The sequence below is a fragment of the Megascapheus bottae genome, chromosome 4, assembly GCF_031878675.1.
Source record: "Megascapheus bottae isolate mThoBot1 chromosome 4, mThoBot2.hap1, whole genome shotgun sequence".
NCBI classification, from domain to species: domain Eukaryota; kingdom Metazoa; phylum Chordata; class Mammalia; order Rodentia; family Geomyidae; genus Megascapheus; species Megascapheus bottae.
Genome location: NC_143512.1, coordinates 28,119,856 through 28,142,275, shown reverse-complemented (window position 1 = coordinate 28,142,275; position 22,420 = coordinate 28,119,856). Strand labels below are relative to the sequence as shown.

Here is a 22,420-nt window from a genome sequence, read left to right as displayed (position 1 = left end):
TTCACTGTCAATTCAATTTAACATAAAAATATTTTGCAAGTGATTTGTTATCAAGATGTTATCTGGCCTAAAATAAGTAGAAATATTAATGTTCCTTTGTTTTTACAAAATGTCACAGGTGTTTTAAGATGTATATGCAGTATTTAGTTACATTTTCCTATAGAAAAACATAAGATTTACTTTCATATAAGTAAATTACCTGCAGAGATTTCTAAGATCAAATCTTTTAGACTTAAAAGTTAAATACTGTACAAATCTTTTAGACTTAAAAGTTAAATACTGTACCAGGTGATTAAACATACACGTATAATCAAAGAAATATAACAAAGCTACAATCAACTCTTTGCCTTTAGAAAGATGTCTTTCTCTTATTTCTCTTCTACAAAATATTTAATTCAGGAGTCTGTTGTCTATCTTGGCACCTACTATAGTATCTTAGAATTTGAAGGCTTGGAAATAATATTTCATACCAAACTAACAACAATCTAGAGGTTAACTCCTCCTATGTGATGAGGTAGTAACTGAGGCTCTGATCCAATACACTGAAAAGGAAATAAACTCCTCTGCAGAGATATTTGTATTTATTTTTGGTGATTACAGTTATTGAAAACTTTTTATATGAATATAAAATTATTTATCTATTGCTCTTATTTTTTTATTTGCTTCTCTTGTTTTTTATTTGTTTCTGTGCTGGATATGATGGCTTAGCTGACTGTCCATTCTAACTGCCCTCTAAAACAACTTCCTGACATGTTTAACCTTAGAGATTAGATATCCTGACACACTTCCAGACTCCCTTGCAGCTAGGGGTGCATATGTGGATTGGGTTATATGAATTAGTATACTTTGCTAAGATTTGGTAGTAGTGCCTGGGCACATGTTCATCTAGGTGATATGGACTTGTGGAAGTACAACTTGTGTAAGTTGTCATTGCAGTCTTTGCAAGTTGTTAGTGTGGCAGGAATAACTATTTATTCTGCTATGTGGCCTTAAAATTAACCTCTGGATACTGAGGTTAGAGTCTGTATTCTTAGATTCTTAGACTGCTTAGATTCATCCTATCCCCAGAGATTCTGTGATCCATTTAATATTCTATAATAAATCCCTTTTTGATTAAAATTTCTAGAAGGAAGTTGGCTTTCTGAATTGAAAGCCGTTACTTTTCTTGCCAGTTCCTGTAGACACTTGGCACATTGCAGAGCTTCAGATAATTGGCAAAATAAATCATATCCCATTATAACTGCTTTTTTGCAGTATAAGTTGGTGGCTACAGAATGAGATCTGAATCAGCATGCCTAGTCTGCCATTTATGAGTTGGCAGGTATGTATATGTATATGTGTATGTGTGTATGTGTATGTTTATACTTGACTGGATAGTCAGTCTTTCTAAACCTCAGAAAGATTCTAAGTTATAAAATGGAGATAATCATATCTAACTCAGTTGTAAGGCTGTTAACTGTCCTTGTGATAAGCTCATCATGGATTCTATGATAGGAGAGCTCAGTAAATGTTGTTTGTAATCTCTCTGTGTCTCTGTCTTTCTTTCTTTTTCTTACACCAGTCTTGGGGCTTGAACTCAGGACTTGGGCACTGTCCCTGAGCCTCTCTGCGCTCTAGGCTAGCATTCTACCACTTGAGCCACAGAGCCACTTCTGGCCTTTTCTGTGTATGTGGAATGGAGAAATCGAACCCAGGGCTTCATGCATCCTAGGCAAGCACTCTACCCCTAAGCCACATTCCCAGCCCAAGATTTCTTACTATTATCTTCAAGTTATGCTCAATTGACATGATTTTAAAACTTCAGACATCCAGCAGAAATACGTTTTTGTGCTTTCCTGTATCTGTCTTGAGAAGTAGGTCCCAGAACTAGATTCTAGCTTCAGCAGTATATCTGACAGATCCACAATAAAGTATTATCAACATTCCACTTTTTTCAATATAATACAATTAGTATATGTGTAATTTACTTCCACAAAGCTTAAACTTAGCTTAAAAGTCTTTCCTATGACTAGTGTAAGACATTCATACTTTTTATCTTCTTGGTAAAATTTTAAAGCTTAAAATTATCTTTAAAGAATTGTTCAAAGGAGTTTCAATTCAATAAGCCAATATATATGCACAATACATCCTTCTCTACCTACATTTCTATTTTTTTTTTAGCCCAGGTAAGAAAGATTAAGGGCTGGAAATGTGGCTTAGTGGTAAGAGTGCTTACCTAGTATTCATGAAGCCCTGGGTTCAATTCCTCAGTAACCACATAAACAGAAAAAGCCAGAAATGGCAGTGTGGCTCAAGTGGTGGAGTGGTAGCCTCAAGCAAAAGAAGCCCAGGGACAGAGCCCAGACCTGGAGTTCAAGCTCCGGGACTGGCCAAAAAAAGAAAAAAAAAAACAGTTAAGATTTACACTTTTTTCATGTTCACCTTATTGAATGAAGCCAATTATTTCAGTCTGTATAAGTACATACTCTCTAACAGATTTATATTTGTATCCATACATATACACACAGATATACAAAAGTAATTGTTATACTGTGTTCATATATTAGTCTCATTAAAAATGAATTACCTAGCCCTCTTGGCAAGTGTGGCAAGGCTGCAATTATCTTCTCAAAGTCATTAGTAAATAAACAGTTTGAACCAAGACAGAACCCTGTTATGTATCCAGTTTGGGACCATATTGACATCAATCTTTTAATCACTCTTTGGGATTATTTGGATTCTAACAATACTACTAAATAACCCAAATGTTACTACAGTAACTGCTCCCCATTAAACGTTTAAATTTAGATATCTGCAGCATTTGTCTAACCCACTGAATTGTTTATTTATGAATCTATATTGTAATCTAACAATATAGTTAAAAGTATGTAATTTTTGAAAGCATTTTGTTAAGCCTTGAGTGAGATCTTGAAGCTAGCCCTACCAGCCAAATTTGGAATTCTTTATTCTTTTACTCATAGGATCACTTTGTAATCTTAGTTCCACGGAACCTGATTATTTTCTTCCCTTATTTCCCACTGATAGTGAGACCACTGGTTTTCCAGCCCATAGTCCTTCACCTCTACAGCATATCAAACCCAATTATTAATCCCTTTTGTCATTCACCTATCCTTACAGAGCCTCTATCTTCTAACCATGTGACCTGCATATGAATCACAAATGATTTCTCTAATTCCCTTGAACTCCCTGGTTCAGACTCAGAGCCTCCCCAACTCCTTTACTAAATAACAGTTTCCATTCCCCTTTACACAAATATTTGACACCAACAGTTTGGTTTTGGGACATTTTTGCATTTCTTTAATTAGAACACATTAGATTTTATAAATGAAATCATTAAAACAAAGAAGCTTTTTTTCCTACATAAGAAAGACATGACCTAAAAGAAGAAAAAGCCATAATCTTCCCTTTCTTTGTGGTGCTTTTGTGGTTAGTGTTATCCTTAAGGAAGAGACTCATAAAGTATTAGCACACTCATCATGCATCTATGTCTATTCATATATGTGATTAATATGGTATTCTAAAGTGGGTACCTTCTGATGATAAGATTCTAGGTCATTGTTAATGCATTATAAATGTCTTCTCATAGTGTACTAGCTGCTTAAACACATTTTGTAATGTAATTTTAAAAAGAATGTAAGTGTATATAATGGAAATTAAATATATTTTGGGGTGTTTTCAATATACTTTGTACTGAATTTTTGCTTCGAGCAATGCAATTTTCCAATGCTAAGAAAGCAAAAATTAAGAATCAAGTGTATCTCTTCAATTTGGCAAATTGTTTTACCCTCAATAACCCACAAATGTGAATGATTTCCACTATCTTTCATAAGTCTATTCAGTAGAACAGTGTAGAATTTAAAGCTGTACAATTTCTCTCCTTTTAGCAAGTTTCAAATAAGAGACATAAAATATAAGGCAAATGTATCAGATTTATTACTCTTATTCAATATAATTGTGTGATTAAAGGCACATGGCATTGAAAGTTCCATTGGCTCTAATCCTAAAAGGTAGTCAAACATCTCTCTTAACAACTATTGGATACCAGCTTGTAGAGCTTATTAGTTCAAAGTCTTCATGCAAAGCTTTGCTCATTTAATGAAAAGAAATATTTCTCACTTTTTCCAAAAGAATAATTGTATTTTGCAGGTCACTAGAAGAAACAATTGCATATATCTTATGCAATTTTTTGCTAAAATAACCCACCAAAAAGGTTTTTTAAAGGTCAATATTGTGTGTGTGTGTGTGTGTGTGTGTGTGTGTGTGTGCACTCACAAACGTGCCACCCCTGGGTCTTAAACTCAGAGCCTGGGCATTGATCCAGGAGGATTTTGCTCAAGACTAGTGTTGTATCACTTGAGCCACAACTCTATTTTCAGCTTTTTGGTGGTGGATTGGAGATAAGAGTCTTGTGGTCTTCAAACAATGATTCTCAGATCTCAGCCTTCTGAGCAGCCAAGATTGCAGGTGTGGATTACCAAAGAACAGTACCTCATCCATGTATGTGAGCTTAATATTTCTCTTACTTTATATGAAACTTTCCAAGAGCATACTTGCCTTTTCCTGTACAGCTGCTTTTCTTTTTTTACTTTCCTTCACTGAACAGACCCATAATATTCAGAGAAAATACTAAGAATCATAAATCCCAATCTCGGTATAAAATATACCTTCGTGACACACTCAAGCTGGAAATCATAGGAACCAATAAAAATGCAGGCAGCCTACTGATAATGAGGTCAGAAATACAAATAAATTTACTTTTAATGAAGACTGGAGGCACAGTAATCAAAGTGTTAAAATTCATTTCATGCATATCTCATTTGCTTCTTAGCTGATATTTACCACGCAATTCTGTGAGAAAGTAGAGGCCTAAGATGCTCCAGATAAATGGCTCAATTAATTGTACAGAGGTAGACCTCTGTGAGCTGAGCCGAGCTGTGAGCTCTTTATTAAAAGCACTATTCTCTAGCCCTAACCTTGTTCCCTGACTCCTCTCTGGTTTCCCATTTAAACAAGTCCCCGTGCGGCCTGCTCTAAAGGGCTTTGTCTCCCTGTCATTGTTAAGAGAGCTGAGGCATCCTGGAAGTGTGAAATCAGACCTCATGAGTTGAACGGTTCCCCTGGGAACGCCGGACTGCGCAGAAGGTCAAAGTCATGGGCTGGACCATCTGAAAGTGTCTGATCGGCGGTCTGTGACACAGCAAGTTGGGGGTGGGGGCTAGACTGAAGAGGACTGAAATTGAACACATCTTAATTAAAGCCCACAGACAGCAAAACAAAATGTTTTCTAGGCAGCCTGTCAAATGGGGCTTAAATTTAGCTCTGCTAATGAATCTGAGCTGCTAACTGTTATTTCTTAAGATAATAAGACTCTCACGGAAGCTGATAAAAAAAAAACCCCACAAAACTGTAGCTTGTCTTTTTTCTGCTGTTTTGTTACTTAAATATTTTCTAACAATGAAGACAGTTTTCCAAAAGGAAAACATGGGAAAAGCCCATGCAAATAAAGGCGGAGTAAACATCTCTGTTAATAACTAGTAGGTTTCTAGACTACCGTGCTGATTAGCTGAAGTCTTCATGCATAGCCTTGTTTTAAGAGGCAAAAATAATATGCTCTTTTAATGGGACAATTTCAGTGACAGGTTCTATTAAGTGTAAAACTCTTTTTCTTTTCCTCTTCCTCTCCCTCCATTGTTTCCTGAAAAGAGATGGCGCATTAATTTGTGAGATCAATTCACCTGGGGTGGACCAGTTTTATATTAGTGTATCTTTTAATACAGTGGAAAGGTAAGGTCTCTTTTGAAGTCTTCCCATATCACTGTTTCTGAAACTGAGTGGCTGAGTGGCTGGGCTCCCTGGAGAGGCTGCGACCTCTTCCTCAGGAGAAGGGAGAAAAAAATACAACCCAGGGGAAAATGAAGGGGAGGGGCTGAGGAGAAGAACTCTTTTCTTTTTCTTCTCTTAGAACTTGAAAGACCCAATAGGCCAGGTCTAAATAAATGCAAAGAAAGCCCCGCTCAATATAGAAGGCTTGAAATGTTCTGTTCAGAACAGAAATTAGGCCTTGCTCAAGGAAAAAGAATAATTAGAAGCTAGAAAAGACAAATTACAACACCAACCGTTTCTCATCAACCCCCACCCCCCAAAAAAAAAATCTCATTGGCCTTTCTCTTCTCACAATCTGTCCAGTTTTTTTAAGGAACATGTGATTTAACGTTTGAGAGAGTCTTCCCTAGTGAACAGAGGGGAAGACGAACTCTAAGTTTTGCTTTGGTGCTGCAGAAACACATTAACCTTTTTAGTGGTTAACTGAAAGGTAAGTAAGTTGTACTGAGTGGTATTTCTCTGTGACTCCAACTTTTCTCTTGCTAAGAATTTAGCCAACCAACTTTTCCAGCCACTTTCTCAGGCTGTGAAAAGCTACCCACAGTTTGACTGAAATTTCAATCTACTCTGGTGCTTTGCTCAATGCATGTGTATGTGTGGGAGTTGTAAATTGAGGCCTTAACCACCAGAGTTAATCTCTTTTTTAAATCTGTATTAACCTTAATGATTTGAAGTGCACCATCCAACACTGGGCTATTGAGACCGAAGAAAAAACTACCCTCGACTATCAACAGTTTATTAGGGGCTTAACTGAAGTGACCTACTGTAGTAGCGTTCAGCTGAACAAGGCTATAGGCTTTTTGTGGAAAGGGAAAGAATTGAGGGTTTCATTAAAAAGTAATTTGTGCTTTATACTCACTCATTCAAAGAGAGTCTCAATTGCTCTTTATTCACACAGAGTTAATACAGTATCACAATGTTTCTCAATGAATGTGTTGTAACAAAAGAAAAATTTTACATTTTGAAAGGGAAAAATTCTTTGTGATTGCAGTAAGATTGATGGCTACTTAAAAGATTTTTCAGAGTCTTCCCCTCTTCTGCTCATGTTTAAAAGCAGAATATTAGAAATTTAAAAGTTTTGTTTAACATATGAAAAGTATAACTTTATGGTGGCATCATTAAAAGTATTTAAAAATGGACCACAGTTGATCAAGTATAAGTTGCCTTGTGAGACTTATCTAGTAAAAGGTATTTGGAAGGATGAAATGTCTTACCATAAGACCTTTATTTGTACTAGATCAGAAAATATTCTTGGCTGAGCTCTGAGAATTATCAGTGATTCAAAAATCTCCCCCGGACTCCATCCACAACACTCCAAAACGATGCTTATTTGAAGATAGCACTATTCATTCAATTCCCTGTCTTTAGACTATTGATTAACATTATGTAGAGGCTGACTGTCATTATCTACTGAGATGTATATCTTATCTTTTAAGTTCTTCTTTCAATGAGTAAGAGATGAATTATATGAAGAGCTTCTTTGTGTCCCAGATTAACGAGCAGGGCCCAAGCAGCACTGGTATGTATCTAAGCATTTATCCTTTTCAGAAGGAGAGCATATTAAAAATTGGTAGTATCTTCAGACATTTCTGACTTAAATACATGGTCTTCAATTTTTACCACCATCACAAATGTCATAAAGACCACAAAAGGTCTAAGAGTGAACAAGGACCAAGACTGAATTATTCTCTTGCTCCTGAATAGTTCTTGTTCAATTCAGAGCCCATTAGATTATAAGGTCAGCATAGAGAGAGGAATTATTAGATTTATATCCCTAAAACTACAGGGGAAAAAATGAGACTGTTATTTAGCACTACCCAAATCAATGTTCATTTTATCAAATCAAAATTATGTCTCATTGAATCCCTAGGGGAAAGGCTATTGTTATTCACATCAATTTGCATAGAACCACTAAGAAAGAAATATCTCTATTTCTTCCAGATTTGAAAGAACATATACTTTAACTTCTTTAGTGGCATGCAGGCCAACCAGGTTAATGTAGTTTGCATATTCATGAAGTGTTAAAACCAAGGACGGCTTTTTTCTAAGAAAAGACAAACTTACACAATTGCACTCAGGTAGCTAAGCTTTTGAAGTAAATGGTACTTGAATTTTTCTACAAGAAATTATTGTTCCCAGATTAATTTGATTATACCCATACAGGGAAGAAAATTTGCTAAGAAGAAATGAATAAATTCAATGTTCATTAATAGCTTAATATGAGAAGCTATATCAGCACATATGCAAACAGATTACCAACTACCTTCTTTTCCACAATTTCCAAATACTGCTATTTGGAAAAAAGTTGACAGCTGTTATCTTCCTTGCTACAAATGAGCTGATATTTGCTTAAGAAAATTATAAATTCCTAATGGCTTTATTTATATCACATATACTCATTTGATGATATGTGAATACGAAAACTTGAAACTACTGCTAATTGGGGGCAGAATATGCTATTTTATTTATGTTTACTTATTTGTACAATGGGGTTTCAATTTAGCATGCCAATTTTTGAGTACAATGTACAGTGATCAATGTCACCTTTTCATCTTTCTCTTCATCCCTCCCACACTCCCTTCAACTTTCCTAGTTCCATTTTTACATATATACTTTGAATATTATCATACCTGCCTTTTAGTTTGAAGGCAGTTAACTTTTGTTTTTCTATCATCCCAGGATCTAATGGGATGGAACATTTCATTCTTTCAAGTATGTGTGTTACTTCTTTAGGATCATCTTGCTTAACATTCACAATGGTAGGTATATTTCTACAAGTAGTAAGTAGACACTTTCTAGACTAGTGACATTTGCACAAACAGATCAAGTCAATCCTATTTTTCAACTTGAGATGTAGATAAATCTAATGACTGGAACAAACATCCCCAAAATCCTTAAAAAATTGTCATAAATGAGTTGTCATAAATGAATTGGCAAACTTAACCAATTACTTAATTCTAGATATGAATGGGATAATAACCATCAACCTATTTGTTAATATGTGACAGAAACAACAGTACCAAAAATCAGGAGGCTTTAAGAGACAAGACTAATTTGAACTAGTTCTGGCATTTTTTTTTAAACAAGATTGTTTTCTGATTGAAATACTCCATAAAATCTAAATGGTTAGTTAAGACCCCAAATCATCTCCAGGATATGCTGAAGAATTTGTACAACTAGTGAACTGGAACAGTAATCTAATACAGAGACTTCATTCTAATTATGGAGTGCTGTAAATGTAAGATTCTCAGTGAATAGTGCAACAGATTTCATGGAAGTCTGAATTGCAAGTGCTTGTATTATAGAGAAATTGGTCACACAAGATGGTTTAGCATTGCTTCAATATGCCATACTGAGAATACCTAAAAAAAATGATTCCCACTCTACTGATTAAATTTTGGAAAATTATTATATAATTCTTTTTTGTTGCTTTTTTTTTTTTTTTTTTTTTTTTTTGCTGGTCATGGAGCTTGAACTCTGGGCCTGGGCCCTGTTTCTGAGCTCTTCAGCTTGAGCTAGCACCCTACAATGTTGAGCCAGTGCCACTTCCTCTTTTGTTTTTAAATATATTACTCTTTCCCTTAAAAAGAAAATCTAATATGGGGGCTACAAAAAATCTTTGTGTGTGTATGTATATATATATGTCTATATCTACATTTTTACATCAACAGCTACCTATTTCAATCTATGTTAGTATATATACAATACATATATAGTTACAGGTATAGTTTATTTCAGTGAAGGAACAAGTTAATGACTTAATTTTTACTTAACTATTCAATGATCCACTCATGTGAAACACAGAGTAGGATTATTCAGTATGTAGGCCTTGCATGCTGTTTGCTGGGTACAACAGGAAAATCGTATCATTTCTTACCTGTCATGTCAGCTGCCATCAAGCCTTCTGCTCTGATGATTTTCACCTGAAGAAATCCCACATCTTTTAGGTTGTGAAATATCCTTAATGGGCTCTGAAAAGACCCCAACATGGGTATGAGAAAAGAAAGATCTTAAGGAATACCAAAGAGTGGGCAAAGGAAATACTGGGTTTTGTGGTTTATCTCAGCATGCTGCTTAAGAGGTCAAAGGATCATTTATGTTTCTTCAATAAAGATTGCACATCCATCATCATGACTGTACATACACACATAATTATGTAGATGAGTTTGCCTTGTTAGACTTGTCTACAAAACAGTTATGCACATATCAAATGTAATAATAGCTTCATTTGTCCCTTCTAAGAAAATATTATTGGCTTAGCACAGAGAATCATCAATGGTTTAAATTCTAAGAATAAAAATTACCACGTTTATTCCCCCAAAATGTCAATACATATGTATAAGACATAAAGAACAAAAAGTATACAGTAGATGTCTGTTTGCTTCTTTCATTATCTCTTATAAAAGTATTCTAAGAAATCTTTCATCTATATGTATGATAGTTTAGAAACAAACAAAAATTGTTGTTACTTTTTTGTTTTTTATAAGATTTGTTAAGTACATGTGCTTGAGAAGAGATAAATTATTTACAGATTATTTACTAATCATTTAAGACTTAAGGCTGAACTCTCTAAAGACTATTTGCTAATAATTAATTGAAAAGACTTCTTGTTTTCTAAACCTTTTAGGCTGAAAATATATCTTTTAACATAAGTCAATTTGGCAGCTAAAATAAAATTCAAAAGCACTAATTTTTCTTCTTTATAGCTTTGTTTGTTATTTTAGTGCTTGTAGAACTATAGGGATTTTGGTAGGAGAATCAAATTTGAAAAGCTACTTTACTCTATAAATTATTAATTGTGATAGCTTAATAAATGTAGCTCTTGATTGACTTGGAATAGGAAAATCCATACAACATTATATCACTGTAATTAATGGGCATCAATATCTTTAAAGATGAAACTGTAGAATACCGCTAAACATTTGTTTATTGACATAATATTTTTCTTTGGTGAGGTCAGTGTGGCCACTCAGAAAATCAAAGGCACCTATATCATAATCTTTAAAGTGTTTCACGACCAGAGTGTATACCACACTCCAGTGCTCTCATCCTTGTCCTCTGGCACACTGAGGAGCTAGAGCTTCCTGCACAGGGCCTTATCAGCCCATATGATGAGACATTGTTTACACTGAAACTGTGACCTGAGTATTCTGAGGAAATACAGATACAAGTAATTTCAGTCTAACTTAAAAAAGTAGTTCTTAGCACGAGGATTAACTCTTAATCTTTTATTATCTTTAAACAGTCATTTATCACTAAAAATCTATTTAAAATACTTAGATGATAGTGTTTAGAAAAAATGCACTTCTCTCCATTTAAATTCCTGTACATTAAGGCTTTAATGTTGGCACCTCTACACAGCAGCATTATAATTCTGAGCTTTGTAGGCTTGTTGTGTTTCTATAGTATTGATAGAAGTATGGCAGGTGACTTATATCAGAGCTTACCCAGTGTAATACACTGGAAATGCTCTCTATCCTAATGATGAGGAATACTTTTGTCAAAAAGATTCTTGTACTTTAATTTTCCAGAAGCAATTTAAACCAAGTTTCATTGTGAGTAAAACAAATCTCATCAGTCTGAGAATCATTTTATCCTGGTAAGTTCATTCTACAGACACACTGTCTTCTGGGGCACCAGCTCTGTTGCTCTGTTTCTCATTTGGAAGAGTAATTATTGTTGGAAGGTTTCATTTCTCCAAGTCAGCTGACACTCAGCAATTTATGGCAAATTTCAACTGTTTAGGTCAATGACATGTAGATTATAATAAGAACTCAAAGAAAAAGAAAATAAATGTACTGGCTTAAAAATAGAAGTTTACATAATGATTTTTCAAGAGGTCTTCCTATCTTGTTATTTATGGTTATTTTAGAAGGCCTCAAAACCTGGATGGGCTTCTGAAGCCAGAAATTTCCATAGCAGAGGAATCTATGATTTGCTGTGAATCCTTTCAGCCCTCAATAGATGGGAAAAGATTGAAATGCTCTGGAGAGGAGTCCTCTTTATTTTTTTAATGAAAGCCTGTATAATATATTTTCTCTATGGCTGCAGCAGCTGTCAGGGCGAGCATCTGAGTTCAGCTCTATTACAGGAGAGGCAATACCCCGTCCTATGGCATCGCGATGCTCTGAGGGGCCAGAGCTGATTGACAGCTTGTCACCGTGACGTCTTATTCCATCTCTGTTATGGAGAAAATTAATGTCACACCACCAGCCTTATGACTCGCTGTCATCTTAGAACCGCTCACCTTTTATCAATGCTCTAAATAACATTTCAAGCCCATCGTCTCACGGTGGACAATCCGGTCAAGGGACATTAAATCAGATGACTGTGAAATGTCATAATAAAAATGGAATGCTAACAACTTCTTCTCTAAACTAGCTCCTCTGGTTTTTAAACTGTGACAAGGGGGAGCAAGGGTTCAGCATACCCGTTCTGAAAAGGTCATACAATCGCTCTTGGTCTACTACCCATTACTACCCGCCCCTTGTTGACCTTCCCTCCTTCCCTCCCTCCAAAAAAGAAAAAAAAAAGAAAAACAAAAAAGAAAAATGGAATTAGCCATCTTTTCAGAACGTGGTGATGAAATAATGGCTCACATAGAATGTCTGTTTAATTTGTGGGCCTTCAGTACATAGCAAGATTTGCTAAGCAACAGCAATGAGGAGTTTTCAGTGCTGCTCCCTATCAGAATAGGGCACTGCATGTACTATCCTGACCATGACCAGCTCCACATCAAATTCCTTAGCTTAATCTCAACTCTAAGAAATACACATTTTCTTATAGGAAAATATATAAATAATTTTCTAAACAAGTAACCTCCTCTAGATGTTTCTTTGAAACAAGTGGTATTTCAGACATGATACAGCATGCATCCATTTCACAGTATGTGTAATAAAGAGGACACACACTGAAGCCCTAAAATATGGCTTCTTGTTCTTGTATTGCGATTACTGATTATTTTTGTACTATAAGACAATGCTATTCTGCAAACTGAAACTGTTTAGTTAGTGCATCTCTAGAGGGAGGTACAGCTTGTGTTTGAAATTCAGGGCCACAAAAGTGAATATTCAAACAAGCTTCCTTTTTTAATATAATGAGCAGAATAGAATCTGAAAAGTAGCTAGGATACCTATACAATATCTTACACTTCTTGAAATAACCAATATTTGAAAGAAGAAAGAAGTCATTCAAATTTTAAATGGAAATGTCTGATTCAGGAAATTCCATCCAGCAAAAAAAAAAGCATAAAAAATCAATAATGGATATATTACTTCTAATTACCCAGGCTGTGGGATTATCTTCACATATGGAATAATATCAAAATAGTAATCCATTAACTACTGCATTATAGTATCTAGACTAATTTTTATGTTAATATACCAATTAATTCTTTTACAATAGTTTTAATTCATAGAGCTCTGTCTGGTACCTGGAGAATACATTTGGGTAGGGTTACCAATATGTGAAATAATTTTCATAATTACAATTATATATTAGAACATGTCATACAATACCTTCAGCTCTTAGCTGGTTTAAAAATATATACTATTTAGCCTTGCTAAGTCACCTCTATTAAACTGTTTATGATAACACCCTTGGTGGATAAGTTGTACAAGCATTAGCAGACAGCTGATTCGGTGGAGATAGCTAGAATAAATTTGCTGAAGCCCACATCCTGCTAATCTGTTTGAAGAATATTGTAGAGCATTAGTACTAGCACTTCATGTTATCTGCACAGCCTGATAAGGTACATCTTTATTAAATTCAGTTATTGAAAGGATGTCAGTCAGCAAATAGGAATTTTTTTTTAAAGCCGCTCTTTGTTAGTCAGAGCTTGGTTTCATGGCTGAGTGTCTAGAGGAGTCTTCTAAACACCTGGCAGTATTGCACAATACAAGCTTTGTAATTTTAAGTGGAAAAGCTTTTTTCCTCAGTTCATGGGTAGCCGAGGCATTTAGTTTTTCCAAACCTCCAGAGAGAGAAAATGGTGGAGTAAGAGCTCCCCTCTCTGTTGATTCAAGAAAACTGCATGGTAATTATGTGGTGGAAAACTGAGGGAAAGAGAGAAGGGGTTGGTAAAATTGAAGAAGGGTAGTTATTTTAGTGACTCCCCAGTCTACCCCCTGACTCCACATTTTATCAGAAGGAAGAATATTCCTTTTAATTTCACATGTAATTTAAAAATTAAAGGAATGAATGCTTTTCTGAGCAAATGAAACAAAAAAGTCACTTCTGTGCATTCACTCTCTAGTTATCGAGCATGCAATTAACCCCATATCAAATTTGGAAAGACAAACAAAGCTTAATTGCAAGTACACAAACTCAAGTTATTTTTTGCCAGTCCTGTGTATTGAACTCAGGGCCTGGGCACTGTCCTTGGGCTTTCTCAAGGCTAGAGCTCAACCAGTTGAGCCACAGCACCATTTCTGGCTTTTTTCTATGTATGTGGTACTGAGGAATCTAACCCGGTCTTTGGGTGTTTGTGCATGCTAGGCAAGCACTCTACCACTCGGCTAACCTCCCAGCCCTCAAATTAATTTTTAAAGTAGTGTGTCAACTTGACTTATCTTTAGGGGGGAAGTTTTGATCCAGGATTAAAAATTAAAAAGTCACTGAGTACCATCTCAGCAAGTAGACTCAGAACCCAGGACTTGCTCTGGAATGGATGACGAGGAAGGAAAAAAACTTCTGGACTTCAGTCCTCGTGTAAAGCCCCTGAATAGGTTGGAGAGTGTGTCCAGTGGCTTTGCTTCTGTTCTCTTCTCTTAGATCCTGCCTCAAAAGTCCAGCTTTCTGACGTTCCATGTGTACCACCTCATCTAGTCACACCCAGGACTCCGGAAGAAGGAGAGTTACATACGTACATATCTCTTTAATATCTCCTCCCGCTCTTTCTGGTCCTCCAGAGAGTTGACCGAGAGGTCAGAGATGCTGACTGTGGTGGAGGCTGTCAGCGTGACGAGCAGCACCAGGTGCCCCTCACCCTCCTCCAGCTGCAGCTCCAGCTTGTGCGTCTGTTCCCTACTGAGGGATGACAGGTCGACCTGGCACCTACAAACAAATGTTTTGAATCAGCAAGTGGCTCCACATCAAACACAAGTAAGGGCTGCTTAGAAAGATGTGAAAAATAAATCAGCAGAAATACTATTTGGGCCACCGGAAGAATGCATCTATCACATCATCTGACTTTCTTCACAAAATTCAGCAATAGTTTACTTCCTGTAAGATAAGAAGAGTCTCAGACTTGCCTGAAGTTAGTCAGCATTAGCTGCTGTCACTACAGTCAGGCATGGATGGAATTTCCCTTATTGGGTGACCGCAGAATTAGGGGCTCGCAGGACTCTGACTCTGCTACCACAAAGACTGATGGGAGCTCTGTGAGTTTTTGTGTCACCTTTAAAATGAAGGGTCTTTCCTTTGTTCTTAAGTGTCATTAAATAGCAAATGATATTACATAGTACTGTGGTGAAGTTCAAAGTTTTAAACTTAAAAAACTCATGCCAATTTACTCAGAGTGCATTGCTTGAACCGAAACAAAAATACAAATCTCGCAAAAAGATTATACCGCAACTTGTCTGTCCACACGGGTTTCTCGCATGGCCGTCCATATTCTATTCAACACTCTCATCACCAAGCGCTTCACAAACTCTTTTGATAAAAATAACAATTGATTTTCAAGACACAGATAGTGCGGTGACTAAAAGGCTAATAAGCTGAGAGAAAGGTGGCAGGCATGAACAAAACATATTTTAAATAGGAAATAGCCAATTACAAGAATAAATGTGATTAATATACCATAAATGGGATGGTCATCTAGCTATCAAAGACTGCCTGAATTCTTATTCCTTTTTATTTCTCATTCTATTATCTTCAAATTATGTTTGAAAATATGTTGCAAATTAGATACCTACTATTAATTGAATATCTCAAATCTTATAGGTTAGTACAAACATCAGAGAGTGTGATTTTTCAGAAATGGAACCAAAGTTTGACATTTACTTTGTGTATGTTTGTATGTGTGTGTAAGAGCATACAGGCACATATGAGCTAAGGCTTGAACTCAGGGCCTGGGTATTGTCTATAAGCTTTAATCTCCCTCAAGGCTAGCACTGTACCCCTTGAGCTAGAACTCAAGGTTCATTTCCTACTTTTTGGTGGTTAACTGAAGAGTCTCACTGACTTTCCTGCCTTGGTTAGCTTCAAGTTAAGGATGAATCATCAGATCTTAGCCTGCTGAATAGATAGGATTACAGGCATGAGCTATCAGTGTCTCACTCAGAGTTACTTAAAAAATATTATAGGGGTATTACAGTTAATTAAATAAGGTGATGAGTACATTTCTTTTTGAATAGTGTTACCCCCTCCTTCATTTTCTCCTGCTTTCTCTCCCTTTCCCTCAAATTGTAAAGTTCATTTTCAGCATAGTGTCTAGTGATTGTCACTGTTGCGTTGGTTCACCTTTGTCCCCTGTTTCTGTGACCCCCCCTTCTTTCCCCTAAGTCAGGGAAACTTATATACAAGACAAAGGGTACAGAAATAGAAAATGGTGACATAGTTTTCCTCATCTGTAATAACTAGAATATGCCTAAGGTATTCTTAGAGGATCACAATAGATCAACAGCTATATGTATAGCTATGAGTAATAAGTATCATACAAAATGATACTTATTGAAATGAACTCTAAGAAATATCCAGAAGGGCAGGCCCATCCAGATACAAGAAGCTTTTAGAACCCCAAACAGACCTGACCAGAAAAGAACATCCCACCACCACATTATAATCTGAACTGGAGTAATAGAGACCAAAGAAAGGGTCCGAAAGGCAGCCAGGGAGAAGGGATCAATCACCTACAAAGACAAACCAATCAGAATAACCCCAGATTTCTCAGCAGAGACCTTGCAAGCAAGAAGAGATTGGAAGTATATATGTCATACCCTGAAGTCAAATACCTACCAACCAAGAATACTGTACCCAGCTAAGCTCTCATTCATAACTGAGGGAACAATAAAAACATTCCATTCCAGGGAAAAGCTGCAACATTATGTAGCAACCAAACCAACATTACAGAAAATTCTCAAAGATGTTCTACACATAGAAAACCAACACAAATGTAATACAGAGAAATAAATGGCACCTAAACATCATACCATCTAAGTACCACAAGAACTGTCAAGACACAGGCCATAATGAAAGCTTATAAAAATGGTAGGAACTAATAAATATTTCTTGATCCTAATTCTCAGTATCAATGGACTTAACTCTCCAATTAAACGGCAAAGACTGTCTAGTTGGATCAAAAAGCAAGATCCATCGTTCTGCTATCTTCAAGAGACACATCTTGCCCCAAAACACAATCATGTTTTGAAAGTGAGAGGTTGGAACAAAGTCTATCAAGCTAACGGCCCCCATAAACATGCTGGAGTTGCCATCCTCATATCAGATAAAATAAACTTCAAACTAAAATTAGTGAGAAAAGACAAAGAAAAGTTACTACATACTAATAAAGGCATCTCTCTTCCAGGAGGACATAACCATCCTAAATATCTATACACCTAATCCCGGAGCACCGAACTTCATCAAGCAAACTTTACATTCTTTGGAACCATACATAGATCAAAACACAGTGATTGTTGGTGACTTTAATACACCACTCTCACCTACGGACAGCTCAACAAGGCAAAAAACTCAACAGAGAAACCCTAGAATTGAACAACTATATAGACCAACTAGATCTAACAGATATCTGCAGATTATTTCACCCAGCAACAACACAATATATGTTTTTTTTTCAGCAGCACATGGAACATTTTCAAAATAGACCCCATTTTAGGGCATAAAACAAACCTGGGCAGATTCAGAAACACTGAAATCATTCCCTGCACTCTCTCAGACCACAAGGGCATCAAACTGGAACTGAACACCAAGAGACCAAGAGAATTTTTTTAGTGTACTGTTTGTAGTTCTTTTTTTTTTCCTTTTTCTCCTCTTTGGCTTATCCCCTAAAATTTACTTTTAATTGTGCATATCAATTACCATGGACAATAACCACACAAGGAATGAACATAAAAAGCAATGTCCTAATCAGTGGCAGAAAGTCTCTGTGCTAGGGCCGGGAGTTTGGCCTAGTGGTTAAAGTGCTTGCCTAGCATGCATGAAGACCCGGGTTCGGTTCCTCGGTACCACATACATAGAAAAAAGCCGGAAGTGGTGCTGAGGCTCAAGTGGCAGAGCTCTAGCCTTGAGAAAGTCCAAGGACAGTGCTCAGTCCCTGAGCTCAAGCCCAGGACTGGTGAAAAAAAAAAAAAAAAAGAAAGTCTCTGTGCTAAATTCTAACTATTCTTGAGAAAGTCAGAAATTAATTTGTAAAGTTAGAGCACACATCAGAAATTCCATTGTTTCAGTTAAGATGTCTTTTTCAAAATGATACTTCTTATCAAACTCTCAATGGAGGAACAAAAAACTTCAGATACCTCATCTAATACTCTACTTGTAATTGGAATTAAGTTCTTATCAATAACACCTGGAACAAATTGAGGCAAAGAAACTAACAGTGAAAAACAAGCGTTTAAAAGTATTCCCTACTGGAAAGAAAAGACATGAGTATGGTTTTAGAGTTCTTTCCAGTACTGGGCACAATGCCTAGCCAATAGTGGTTTGTTGGATGTGATTGAATCTCTAGCTTGGATGAGAAATGTGATGCTAGAGAATTAAACAGGCATTGCAGAACCTTTGGCTGTATCAGTTTGGACAAAGAGGAATCTCTAGCTTGCTTTGTTTGATCTCCACTCACTTAGCTCATGCCTCCTTTGCCTTTTTCTTGTGTAGGATGCTGCATCAGTCTGAAAACATTAAAACATATTGAAGCCTTCTGGAAGATTTTTCTCCCATTCCTATTGCCACTTAGTGACGGTATATAGTGGCTGGCTTGTATTTCATTTATATCAGAATCACTACGAATAATGTATTAGACTTAGGAAAGGTGCAACAAAGATTATTTGCTCCAGGAATTACAAACAGGCAACTTCCAGATGGAATTGGATCCACAGATCTGTTGGTTTTGCTTATAGTGCTAAATAAAAGTTTCACATCTAAATTCAGGGTTTTTTTTTGGTACAGGATAAATGTTGTTTGAATTAGTTTCTGTCACCAATACTGCCTGTTAGTTACAGATGGCTTATTTCTCTTAATGACTCTACCTGGTTCCAATAAGCAGAAGGATTTGGCATTTTTTCATCCTCAATTTCTCAATGAAGAAAATAAAAAAAACACCAGGAGGGACAGAGAATCATGACTTAGAATTTGAACCTGAGACTCTGACACTGAAATTCTGTGCCTTTCCTTCCACCAGGTCAGCCTGTCACTCAACAGTCGAGTGCCCCATAAGAAGTGTGCCGTCAGCATCCACCAGCTCTCTAAGTGGGTGATACCAAGCCTTGTTTCCAATAGGAAAAAGTATTGCAATTTCCAAGAATAGGATTATCTTGTTTGCATTTTATGTGCATTTTAATGTTTCTTTAAAATACCTATAAACTAGGGGATTGGGCTGTAAGTTACATTATTGAGACATGGAATTTTGCAAATTAAAAATTTTAGAGCAGGAGTCTAATAAAATATAAATTCGTAAGGAAGACTCTTTTTCTACACCAACTGAAGTTTTAATATTGGATGTACTTGGACACAGTTAATCTCAGGTTTTATCATATACTTAGTGTTTCAGAAATTTGGCTTAAATGATTCTACTGTAAAGAATATCACTTGCATATATATGTTGGGCACAAGAGTATTAAATGAATTCAAGGTTCCAGCTGGGGTTTTTTGGGCTCCTATTTATTTAAATATTCTGATTAGGAGTTAGACTTTTAAATGTAGTATTCAGTTACAACTAAGCAAAATTGTGCTGTTAATTTGAGAATACAGCTTGCCTTGTAGCTTGTATGTGTGGATCAAATTACTGCTGGGAATGAATGAGTAAAAATAACAACAACAACAACAAAAACCCACAAAAAAAATCCTTGCAGCTGGGTACTGGTGATTCATGCCTGTAATCCTAGTCACTCTCAAAGACTGAGATCTGAGGATCATGGCTTAGAGTTAGCCTGGGCAGGAAAGTCTCTGAGACTCTTATTTCCAATAAACTATGCAGGGAAGACTGAAAGTGGTGTTGTGTCTCAAGTGGCAGAATGCTGGCTTTGAGCATTCAGGCCCTGAGTTGAAGCTCTAGGACTGGCACATAAAACCAAACAAACAACAAAGCATTTGTGGATTTGAAACAGATACCTAAGAAGATAGATTTCTGTGTTTGAGTCTATTGCAATGAAAGGCTTCCTGCAGTGCTGGAAAGGCTTACTGCGGTGTTGGATAAAGAGTAGGATTTGCCATAGTTTGAATAAGGAAGTACCAAGAGGTTATCTGGATGCAATACATACAGGAATATGCTATTAGTGTATGTACATTGTTGGCAGAATGAAAATACAAAATTTGTTAAAAAGCACTGATGCAAATTCACAAACGTTCACAGAGAATTGCATCCAGCCAGAGTCATTCCTAGCCACTGGTTTCCCAGTAATTATTTGTATAAAAAAGTATTCTCAGGGCCAGGAGCATGTTCTAGTGGTAGCATGCATGAAGCCCTGGGTTTGATTCCCCAGAACCACATACACAGAAAAAGCTGGAAGTGGTGCTGTGGCTCAAGTGGTGGCAGAGCGCTAGCCTTGAGCAAAAATTGTCCAAGGACAGTGCCCAGGCCCTGAGTTCAAGCCCCAGAACTAAAAAGAAAAAAAAAGCTGAGTGCAATGCCTCATGCCTGTAATCCTAGCTACTCAAGAGGCTCAGATCTGAGGATCCTGGATCAAAGCTAGCCTGTGCACTAAAGTCCATGAGACTCTTATCTACAATTAACCACTAGAAAATCAGAAGTGGCACTGAAGCTTCAGGGATAGGGTGATAGCCTTGAGCTGAAGAACAAAGGGACAACACTCAGGCCTAGGGGTAGGGTGGTAGCCTTGAGCTGAAGAGCTCAGGGACAGTGCCCAGGCCCAGAGTTCAAGCCCCATGACTACCCCAAAAAATACATACTCTTGAATGTCACTTTCCTCATCTGCAATTATGAGAATGATGAAATTTAAATTTTCAAAATTCCCCAATCCCATCATTTGCTATAACTGTTTCCATGTCTACATTTACTACATCCTCCTTGCCTTGCCATTCCACAAACATAGAAACTGAGTGAAGTTTACCTTACATGCAATAAAAATATTGGTTCTCAGAGGTAATACCAAAAAAATTAATCACCAAGTCAGCTTAAGGAAGGATTTATTGTAATTTGAAATTGCATTGCACGGGCATTAGGGTATGCCTCCAATGTCAACACTGAGGGAGTATGAACAAGGGCAGTAGATGTTCCTTTTTGTTTAAATACCAATCCTTCTTACATCTCTTTTATATCATGGGTTCCAAGATATTGTTTGAAAACGTATCCTAGATACCTGGTCCCCGGTCCCCGAGTTCCTTCGCCTCTACAATGAGCTATTCTTCATTTTCACACCAAAAGCAGTTGACTGAGCTTAGGTTCTTTTGGTCTTCAACTGACAGGTGGCCAGTCTTTTTGTGCCCAAAGGGGCTGAGTGGAATTCTTGGCTGTCATATAAATGGATTTCCTGAGTTCCAAGGTCATGTGGATGCAAAGCCCCACTTCAAAGGGGAGTTTGCTCTCTGATAACATGCAAGGGAAAGTAGATGAGAAAAAGGCCATTATCTTTTTCAGGGATGAATTCAGGTCAGTGGGGTAGGAGATGAGAAGAGAACCTCCTTGCACCTTATTCCTTCCCACCGACGCCTTCTTTCTTCCAACAGTTCTAAAGATTGTTCCATGTCTCGACTAAGCACTACTGAAGTGTGTCTTCTAAGCAACTAGTTACATCTCTGAAATACAGAATCTTTACTATGACAGTAACAGATTACCTTTTATTGCTTTCTGTTCTTTAGTTGCTGTTCTTGTGTGTCAGTGTATGTGTTTGTAATAAGACTTGAATTCAAGATCTAGCATATTTACTTAGCTTCTTTTTCCCCTTTTTGCTTACCACTAATTCTCTACCACTTGAGACACTCTGCCAATCTTATTTGTTATGTCTGGATGAGGTATCCCCTCTGCCTGAGATGATGAATCTTCCTATCTTTGCTCATCTAATTTTTTTTTAACAACTCTTCTAACAAACTTTCAAGTATATTTTTCAATATCCTGAAATGCCTTGTGGTCAGGGACAATATCTTATTCTTGACACCTGGCAGAGCACCTCGAAAACAGTTGGTGTGTACTTTTGGAGCCATGGAGGCTTGGAAAGATAGGAAATTCAATAAAGGTGACAATGCCTGGCAATAGCAGAGTCAAGAAGACAAGTATGTAATGAGCCCATCCGGTCTCTTCTATATTGTCTTCCTAGAGAGTGGCCTGATTTCTTTTCAATGCTCATGTCACTCACAATTAATTGATTCAGTATTAATAAAGTCCCGATCTGTCCCATCTGCTTAAATTTTG

The 22,420-nt window shown here is 36.7% G+C and overlaps 1 protein-coding gene across 1 annotated transcript in view; it reads right to left on the bottom strand.

The window, feature by feature from the left end:
* Mctp1 (multiple C2 and transmembrane domain containing 1) overlaps window positions 1-22,420 on the bottom strand; it is a 481,369-nt gene that overhangs the window by 170,379 nt on the left and 288,570 nt on the right. Inside the window, exons 13-14 of the mRNA XM_090331048.1 lie at window positions 14,751-14,937; window positions 9,761-9,854 (exon numbers count right to left, since the gene is read on the bottom strand). Of these exons, the coding sequence (XP_090187174.1) occupies window positions 9,761-9,854; window positions 14,751-14,937 (281 nt within the window). The remainder of the gene's footprint in view (window positions 1-9,760; window positions 9,855-14,750; window positions 14,938-22,420) is intronic.